This window comes from Dasypus novemcinctus, chromosome 9 (assembly GCF_030445035.2).
Source record: "Dasypus novemcinctus isolate mDasNov1 chromosome 9, mDasNov1.1.hap2, whole genome shotgun sequence".
Lineage (NCBI taxonomy): Eukaryota > Metazoa > Chordata > Mammalia > Cingulata > Dasypodidae > Dasypus > Dasypus novemcinctus.
The window spans coordinates 31,472,686-31,483,240 of NC_080681.1; the positions used below are offsets into that span (position 1 = coordinate 31,472,686).

Sequence of the window (10,555 nt, forward strand, 5' to 3'; positions counted from 1 at the left end):
AAAACAAAGGAAGTTTCCTTGGGAGATGAAGGATATTCTAATTTGTTCTAGTAAAGCAGGTAAAGATGTTAATAGATAAAGCAAGAATGTTGTTGGGTTTTACTGAGTAATGTGTACATGGGTCACATTACATTATTCTGTTTACTTTGTATATGTTTGAAATTTTCCATAATAACATATTAAATATATATGACATAAATATGTCATATATATGCTTTAAGTGGATTTTTAAAAATCGCATTAATGAAAGTAAAAAACAACCCAGAACATTAAATTATTCATTTTCCTAATGTTTGGAATATTGCTACATTATAACTTTTTTTTGAAAATGAAATTAATTTTTTTTAAAGATACATAAAGCACATACATTATAACTTTTAAAGTGGTTTTGCCTACTTTATCTCTATTACTTAGCCAATTATAAGGGAATATATATTGAGACAAACCTGCCGTTAATAGCATGAGGAAAGATGGCAGAGCTGCTGGTTCCTTAAATAAACATTAGCTATGAAAATTAACTGTCCCTGCTAACAAAGATAACCAAAAGGCCAAGAATATATAGTTAGAATTTTCTAATCTTTGAACTGTGATATCATTGCTGTGATATTGAAAGATACCTATTAAGATTCTGGAAGTGTAACATCTATAAAGACAGACAACACCATTCTTAGTGATTTCAAAATAATTCAATCATTTTATCTCGGTAAAATTCAAGCTTATTTGCTCATAATTTGCATTTCCTTCCCACAAAATATTTAATGGTTAAAAATATTTCCCCTACCATGCCAATACAAAAGATTAACAACAATCTTTTGTTCAGTAAATTAACTGCTGCATAATTTAAGACCCTGAAAAAGTTAACAAAATTTCTCAAGGAAGGATTTTTCAATCATTTTACAATGGCAAATGGCTAAAATTATTTAAATTTTCCCCTACTCAAAACTAATCTAGGGTGTTTCAAGTCAGAATAGTAGTTACCTTGGACTATATGACTAGAAGGAGGTATGCGGTGGTAGAAATGCTGATAATGTTTCTTGATCTGGGCACTGATTACATAAATGTATTCTATTTATGAAAATTCTCTGAGCTCTGCATTTATGGCATGTGTACTTTGCTATATGTGTGTTTTACTTCAATTTAAAAACAATTAAAAAATAAATAAAAGAAAGCCGTAGTTGTTACAACTCTTGGGAAGAAAATGCCTCAGGGAAGGCTGGGCTGTCTTCTTGAGTTCCCTCACCCATATTAAAACACCAGTCAAAAAAAAAAAGGTAACTCAAGCATTTTCTCTTCATTGGCATATTCCCAGATAATAGAGAATAGAATCTTCTATTTGAAAATGGAAGAGCCCTCAGAAAGCATGCAATACAATAGAAAAATGTTTACATTTTTCAGAATTAAACATTTTAAAAGCAAAGTGGATAGAAGGAAAGTGACTAGGTACTGTATAGTTACAACTAAGATGCAAATCATAGTCAACTTTGATAAGTGGATTTAGGAAGAAAAAAGAAAGACCACAGCGTCAGACTTTAGTAAGATTCACAAAACAGGAAGGGGACACTATGACCTAGGAGGCCATTTGTCATTGTTTTAGTCCAAATTCTACTATTAATTAAATATTTTGGGCAAATCAAAATCAGAAGGCATCCCTCTGGGCAGCCAATAAAATGCACGAAAGCAGTATACCACAATTTAATAGGAAATACCTATCATTGGCATGAACGCCCATGAAGCAACATTTTCTTATTCAATTGCTTAAGGCAACTGTCATCACCCAGCAAATAAAAATGTTGTTACGAGAAGGGAACATGTTGGCGATCTTACAACAGTAAGTCAACACTCCCTCCTCCTTTCTCTAACCTTAAAAGCCCCCAGGGTTAAATCTAATCATTAGAATTATCTCGCTGCAGACGCAGATAAGTATAACAAAAAAAAAGGTCTTGTTCCTCACTTAAAACGCCCTTTCACCTTTCACCTGCAGTGCCGCATCCAAGTAGAGGGACCCTTGCCCTCCGAATACCAATGGGACCGATTCAGCCTATCCGGATGAAACGCCAGGACGTTAACTAACTCCACTGAAGCAACCTACTTGGGAAGGCAATTTTGTGAAGTGGACCTAGGAGAGTTCACATTTGAAACATCCTCGCGACTTTCAACAGCAGCTACTTGGGAATCTAGCCAATCCAAGTGACTTAGGCAAACATCCTCAAAGCCCACATCCTCGTCCACAAAACAAATCTTTCACGGTTTGTCAGATGAGATGGCAAAACTCGAACATATCCAGAAAGTTGACACTGAAACAAGGCGCGTTGGGAAGCTGGAAAACACTGCTTTCCCCTCCCGCTCGCAACAAGAGGCGACAAACTCGGGGCAGACGAGCAGGTTTGCTCGCTGGCAAGCGTAGGCGAAAGATCTGTGGTCCCGGAGGGAGAGCGAGGGCGCCGGAGGGGCCGGACAAGGCGGCTGGGGCGGGGGGTGACGGCGGCGTGGGGACACCCGGGCACCCTGACATTGAAGCCTGGCAGCACTGGCGGCGGGCCCGCTCTCCGCCGGACCCCGCCGGACGCACGGACCAGCCACGCGGGGAGGGGGAGCGCCCGCTCGGGCCCAGAAAGACGGCGTGGTCACGGGCCTTCTTACCCGTGCAGGCCCAGGGCGCGGCGCCGCCTGTGGAGCAGGCAAAGCAGCAGAAGCGCGGCCCCGGCCAGCGAGGAGTTGCGCGCCGTCAGGTACTTGCTGAAAGCCGCCATGGCACCGCCTGTCCGTGCGAGCGGGGAGAAGGGACGAGGCGACTACCTAGAGTAGGAAGCGCGGAGGAGACTGGGAGGAGAGGGGCGAGGCGAGGGAGGGCGGTGCTAGCCGCGCAGGACCGCCCCCCGGTGCGCGCCGCCGCGCCGCCGCGCCGCCTGCACCGGAACCCACCGCAGACTTTGGCTCGGCGTGTGCGCGCGCGGGAGCCTTGGAGGCCGGAACCTTCCCGGGACGCACCGTGCGCACGCGCGGGCCCGGGTAGCCGGGACCACGAGAGCCGAGCGGTTCCCCAGACTCCTCCAGCTCCGCGTTTCTTCCAGGCCTTGGTGCTGCTGCTGCCTCACTCCCTACCCTCGCCCCCGCCGAACCCAGGTTTTCACCAGAACTGAAAAAAGCGAACCTCGAAGTGCCGAGGGTTTGGTGGCTCCAGCCTTTCCACCCTCATGCGATAGGCCGTTACCACCCTCTTAAAGGAAACCAAGAAGATGGGGAAAGGAGCATTCCCCTCAAGAGCAGTTACACGAAACTGGGTGCACCCCCATTATTAGGACGAAAGCAAGAGCGTGGGGAACCTGGGAGGAATCATTGTAAGTCTCTTTTCCCAAGCCATTGTTTCCCATGGACTGTGATCTCTGGAGAATTGTAAATCAGTTTGGTAGATCAGAACTACTACTTTGTTATTACTATTATTTTAATGAAATCTAAAAGAATAGAACACAATTTTTTAAAACTTCAGAGTGTATCCATGTAGTAAAGGAGTTGTTTTGAGAAATCTTTATTCCAGTTTTTAATAAGTGTATGTTCTGGACATAATATAAAATTTATTTATGTGGGTCTGGAAAAACAAAAAGTATGGGAAGCTCTGTTCTTTGCAAAGAGACTTTCAGAAATAATCGTACATTGTATTTTTGCTGGCCTTATTCCCAGAATCAGAAGGGCATTACAGATTACTGCATTCTTCTCTCGTCTGGCTCTCTGATGCAGAAATTGTTATCCCTATGTACAGTAACTTGAATCCTGTTTTCAGTTGAGGAAACTAGAGTAAAACCTGTATGTCAGGCAGAAAATAGGTTCATAAAACCCTGCATAAAATACCCGTGTATACACATGTTGAGGCAGCCCCAAAATGGAGGTTTCTTAGGTGTTTTCTCAATGTGCGTTGATGGTTGCCTAATACAGATTTACAAGAATATAGCAATAAGGATGTGAATGTATGTGAGAGAGAGTGTGACTAGGAGTGTTTCAACTGCCAATTCTAAATTATGCTAAAGTAGAATTTCTACTAAGTTCTCCATTTGCCATGTGGACATTTTCATTACCTCATTTAACAATTAAGTAAATAGGTATGCCTGGCATAGAGGATACAGGATGAACAGAACAAGTCCTCTTCTCCAGATACTAGAATAAAGGAAAAAATGGGAAAAAAAAAAAAATAGAGGTGAACAAAGCATTGTGAAAACACAGAAGAGAAAATGTTTAATTTTGTCTAGAGCTTTCAATTATGGCTTGACAGAGAAGATGACTTTGTAGCTGAATCATAAAGGACCAGAGGATTCTTTCAGGAGAACAAGGGGGAGGGGAGAAGTTACTTATTTCACTAATAAACTGTGTGGTGGTGTGAAAGTGTCAGGAACCTTGGGAGAAAGTGACTGTATTAACTTGGAGTTTAACAGTGAAGGAAGGTGTGAAAGGTTAGTCCAAAATATAGTCTATTCAAGAAACATTTCAAACTAAAAGGCAGCCTTGCCCAAGAAGCTTAGGAGATGCTAAGGAATGAAATTCATTATATGACAAATAATTTTAGCTTTTGTTAATGCCAATCTGATAAAGACCACCAGAAATAAGCTTACAATACAACAACATTACATTTATTAACTTGCTGCGGGAAGGGACACCATATAGCAGAGGAATTGTGGGCATGTCACCAAAAAAAGGAAGAAAGAGAGATCAGAGTATTTAAGAGAAGGGAAAGAATATAGGTAAAATTAAATGAAGCAGGGGCGCAGGGGAGTGGGTGTAGTTCAGTGACTGGTGCCTGCTTTGCATGTAAGAGGTACAGGATTCAATCCCTATAACTCCTGGGGAAAAAAATAAGTGAAGTGGTGTTTAATAGGCTCAAGCCAGATCTGTATGTAAAGGGGTTACTGTCAGATATGAGCTGAGAAGTGGACTCAGAGTCCTATTTCCTTTGGAAATGTAAAATTAATATTAGTGTGGAATATTATGTCCAAGAAGTCTTTAACCAGGAAGCGGATTTGGCTCAACTGATAGAGTGTCCGCCTACCACATGGAAAGTCCAGGGTTCAAACCCAGGGCCTCCTGACCCGTGTGGAGCTGGCCCATGCACAGTGCTGATGCACTCAAGGAGTGCCCTGCCACGCAGAGGTGTCCCCCGCGTAAGGGAGCCCCACGCACAAGGAGTGCGCCCCATAAGAAGAGCCACCCAGCACAAAAAAAGTGCAGCCTTCCCAGGAGTGGTTCTGCACACATGGAGAGGTGATGCAACAAGATGACACAATAAAAAAGAGACACTGATTCTGGGTGCCTCTGACAAGAATTCAAGCAGACACAGAAGAACACACAGCAAATGGACACGGAGAACAGACAATGGGGGGGAGGGGAGGGGAGAGATTGAAAAAAAAAAAGTGTTTAACCAAGCCTTCATGCTATAAACTGAGGCCACTTCTCAAAGTCAAAATGACTTCATGGTTCAGATATTCCAGACAAAATAGGCTGTTCTGTTCTCACTGATATGATCTTGGAACAGTAAAGTTTCTGATAGCCTAGAATTTTAAAGAACAAGATTTCTTGGCACCATATCCTTAGTTAATTAACCAAAGCAATTTTGCGCATTCACACTTTGTAATACCTTGCATAAAACATACACATGTATATACACCAAATAATTGAGAAAAAGAAAACAATATGGTTTATTGGGAGATCACTAAGAGCTCTGATTTTTAAAGAACTCAAGCTATGTAGAAACAGAAAAGAGAGGGGCATATAGAGTTCAGGGATCCAGAAAGCCTCCTGAAGAGATGTTGTGTTAGTGCACCTCCAAGATTGTTCCCAATTATCCTCACCTCCTAGTATCCTTGCCCTGTGAAATCTATTACATCAGAGCTGTTCTGTGTGATTAAAAGATTATGGTGGTGTGATGCTGTGTGACTTCTGAGGTCAGGTTATAAGGGCATTGAGGCTTCCTCTTGGGGAGCCCAGCTGCCATAGACAACACTCAAACACCTGGAGAGGAACTGAGACTTCCCACAAAGGCCGGCACTAGCTTGCTAGCCATGTGAGTGAGCCACTTTGGAAACAGATCCTTCACCCCAGTCAATCATTCAGACGACTGTAGCCTCACAAAAGATTCCAAGCTAGATTACTCGGCCCAGATGCTCCCAAATTCCTGACACACGAAAATTGTGGGCTATAATAAGTGTTTATTGTTATTGGAAAACATTAAATTTGGAGGTAATTATTGCAGCAGATGTGGTTTGGGGCAAACCTTGATGGAAGAAAGTGATTTAGGAGAAGATATAATAGGAGCAAAGAAATAGAGACAAGAAGGGACAAAGCAGATTCAGGAAAATGACTGAGTCTTGTATGGCTGGAGTTTAGAGTCATGAGGGATGTGAAATGAGAGAAAAGTGTGACGTATTTAGTTGAGGTCAACTTGTGAAGAATCAAACAACCAAATGGGATTTTATTCTGCCGTAAGAGGGAGTCATTGCAGTGTTGGGAGAAAGGTAATGAACTCAATTTTTATTTAAGGAAGGTCATGCTAGTGGCAGTGTGTAGAATGGTGTGGCAGTTTGACATTGTTTATGAATTCCAAAATAGATATTGGATTATGTTTGTAAACTGTTCTGCCCCTCCAGGCATATTAGATTATATTGGATTCAGAGGTTTTACTTTTGCTTTACTAAATAATGATTGGGGCTTTGGTTGGGCCACTTTATATGATGTTGAGTCCCCACCTCCTTGGTGGGTGGGGACTCACAGAGAAACCATGCCACAGAGAAGAGAGGTTGGAGTTTTGATCCTGAAGCCCAGGATGTAAACACACAAAGAAGCTGAAATGTGAGGAAGGAGAGAAGTCTCCATTAAATACAGGCAGAGGCCTTGGGAAGAGAGACAAGTTACCTGATAGTCTTCAGTTGGCCTTGTGGAGAAAGCAGAGCAGTTGAGCCTGAAGAGAAACAAGCCCCAGGAAAAGAGGAATCCAGGAACCCTGAACGCTTGCAGACATTGGCAGACGTCTTGCTTCAACACCTGTCAGTAGACTTTGGTAATGGAAGTAACTTAAGCTTTATGCCTGGTAACTGTAAGTTTCTACCGCAAATAAATACCCTTTTTAAAAACCAACCGATTTCTGGTATTTTGCACCTGCACCCCTTTGGCTGACTAATACAGATGGATTGAAGGAAGAAACGGCAAGCAAAAAAAAATAAAAACAGTTTGGACACCCTTGAAATAATATATATGAAAGGATATTAAACAGTTGAGTCAGGGCAACAAAATACGGATAGGAAGGAAAGGACTTTGTGGATTCAAATTGTATGGGGAGGAGTGAGATTGTTAATTGATGGGAAGAAAAATTTTCAGGCTGAAAGCCTGAAAGAATATACTATTTACCTGAGGTTAAGAACACAGAAGTGGCACATGTTTGTCGGGAAAGATAGAGAGATGAAAATTAATAAATTCCTCACTAGCTCCTCATGACCAAGGTAAACTCCAAGATCCTTAGCATCTCACACAAGGCCAGTTATGCCTACCTCTCTAATTCCAATCTTCATACTTCTCCCCTCCAACAGATGTATTCCATCACTACCCCAGTTGGTAAATAGTAGAGATTAACTATTTATGCTATTCACTTCTGTGATTGTCACTCGGATATGCTCTTCTTCCACCTGAAAAACAGACTCATCTTGTCCTAACATCCTCATTCCTAATTCCAGTTCATCATTTAAAACCTACTCCATACAGTCTTTCCTGCCCACTACCCTTCCCTCCACCCCTCCATCTCTGCCCACCAAGTTACTCATTTCTTCCTTTGTAGTACTTCTGCATCAGATATAATTCTATCAATGGTGGCAGGGTGTCTGGTCAGCTAGATCTTTAAAATAATTTTTTTAGAGAAACCACCCATCACATCATCTATGCTTGGAAAAGAGTCATTTGAGAAGCCCCTCTTATTGGTACAAGTGGATGGAGAATAGGCACATTGCACTGGGGGAGGTATGTAATGGGACATTCTGACAAGACCACTTCTCCACATGCTCCTAGGTATTCCAAACTGGTATTGGGAAAGGTTGCACAGGCATAGATTGATACCTCCTTCTCTTTCCTTTTGAGATTCAGTCTTTTTAGCACCTTTCTTATAGACCTAAATAGTCCTGTTTTGCTGGCTCCAGATCCTAAAAAGGAACTCTTCAGAAGGGAATGAGAAACCTGGGCTGGTGAACTAGTTCAACAACAGAGCCTAGTGGCCACAGGAAGAGCTAATTCCAGCCCAGTGTATAGCTAAGGCTTGAAAGGCATCCTAAGTCACCCACCTAGGAACTACCCATGTTCTTTGGGCACAATTTCCAAGTTTTTCACCTCTCTACAGCCTGTGCATCCAGGATATCATGGCATTGGACATAATGGACCATAATGGCAACACCAGATGGTAGGCCAAGATTTTTGTTAGCTAAAAATCAGGGCAACAGACTACTTGACTGGAAACAAGTCTAATCTCTTTGGGCTGAGTTAGCTCCTAGGGTTTTTGGTAAATTAGGTGAAAGAGGCAGCCTCAAAAATGAGATACTAGATTTCCTGATAAGGGCCCAAACTGAGCAATTAATTAGAAAAATAAATTATATCCTAAACTGATAAATTACTGATTAAAATATATGTGCCACACTACTAAACTCTTCTGTTTCTTTCAGGTATTTTTATATTTTCAGGACTGATACAGTGTTGGTATATAGAGGCACTCAATAAATGTTGCATGGAGCAAATTGATTTCGAGTTGCTAAGAAGAGTGCCCAGGGGTAATGCCCAGCAGGTAATCTGAAAATTAAAATCCGTCACTTCAGAACAAGATTTATTTCTATGAAAATATTTATTTAGGACCTACTATGTGCCAGGAACTGGGTGCCAGTGGCAAACAAGACAAAACAAGCCTTACTCAGAACAGGGCAGAATAGACATTAATCAAATAAATATAAAAATTCAAAACATGATAAGCGTTTCAAATATTGAAATAGAAAAAATGTATTGCCTTAGTCTTCCATATGACAAATAGATGAATTCTTATAACTGAATAGATTCAAAATGAGAAATAGGCAAATGAGAAATAGGATATAATCCTTATGAAACACCAATATTTGAGGGATGGAAGAAGGAAGAGAAGCCAGTAAAGTGGGAATAATTTAAAAGTAGTATGTGAACCCGGTGGCATTAAGATCACAGAAGTCAAGGATTAGAGTTTCAAAAAGTGCATTAAAATGTTACATCAAATTTTCAGTAAATATTGGAAATTCTTCTGTGAAGCCTTTTCTCTGCTCCCCTTTCCTCCCCTTGTGTCCCCATTGCACCCTGTTCAGACTTCAGTCACAGCTCCTGTAATATTTATTTAGTTTAAATGGCAGTAACTTTCATGAAGGGAAGGGACAAAATCTTATTTTTCTTTAATCCAGGGCTATCTGGAAAAAAAAAAAATTGAATCTGTTCCTCATTTTCAAAACAAAATAGAGTGTATTCAAACTGTTCAAAGATTGAGTATTTTAAATAGAAAAAGGAAATTAAAAGAACCCATAAAATATTAAAAGACAATATGAAAGAATTCTTTATGATATAATTATCTTCTAATCTTGGTGCAGGGAAGGACTTTCCAAGTATGACAAAAATCTGGAAGCTATAGGTGAAAAATATTGATAACTACCGAAAAATAATTTATGACAGAAAACACTGTAAACGGAAGAAAATTGTAGGAAAAATTGCACTTCATTTCATAGACAAGTGGCTAATTTTCCAGAGTACCTTTATATCAGTAAAAAAACAAAAACCTGAATGAAAAAAATGTGCACAGAATATGCACAGATAGTTCACAAAAAATAGAAATGTCTCTTAAACATATGAAAAAATCCTTTACATTATGCAAAATAAAAATTGCATTATGCATAATAAAATGCAAAATAAAAACTACACTAAGATATAATTTTCACCTACAAGACTGGCAAAGATCCCAAAGTTTGATAACACACTAAGTACTTTTTGATTAGTATTCCTAATAGGAAGTGAATTGGTACACATTCTAGAAGAACCATGGGACAGCAGCATAAAAATAGTTGCAAACACACTGTGATGGTTAAGCTAATGTGTCAACTGGGCCAGGTAATTGTGCTCACTTGATTGGTCAGGCAAGCACTGGACTAACTAATATAAGGGCATTTATGGACTTAAGTCACCATTGACTTTACTACAGTGGTAAATCATAGAGAGCTGATTACAATTACCTCAAACAAGGAGATTGCCATCAGCAATGAGTGATGCTTTATCCAATCAGCTGAATGCCTAAAAAGGGGAAGTGATTCCAGCACTGAGTGAGAATTTCCCAGCTCATCTTAGGACAGCCAACGTCTCCCAGAACTTGTCAAGGACCTTCACTGGACTTCATTGGAGCCCCTAGTTGCAGCCTGCCTGCAGAACCTGGACTTGTACATCCCCACGGCTGCATGAAAGACTCTGATAAAGTCTCTTATTATTGACAGGTATTTCTTGATGATTCTATGTCCCTAAGGAACCCTAACTAATACAC

The 10,555-nt window shown here is 40.8% G+C and overlaps 1 protein-coding gene across 4 annotated transcripts in view; it reads right to left on the reverse strand.

Annotated features, from left to right (window-relative positions):
• Positions 1-2,999, reverse strand: part of ABCD3 (ATP binding cassette subfamily D member 3) — a 106,819-nt gene extending 103,820 nt beyond the window's left edge. The window contains exon 1 of one of the 4 annotated variants that reach the window (XM_004451002.5): positions 2,641-2,999. In XM_004451002.5, the coding sequence (XP_004451059.1) occupies positions 2,641-2,750 (110 nt within the window). In that variant the 5' untranslated portion in view covers positions 2,751-2,999. The remainder of the gene's footprint in view (positions 1-2,640) is intronic. The other 3 variants (XM_071217243.1, XM_071217241.1, XM_071217242.1) reach the window with 3 other exon arrangements.
• Positions 3,000-10,555: the final 7,556 nt, after the last annotated feature.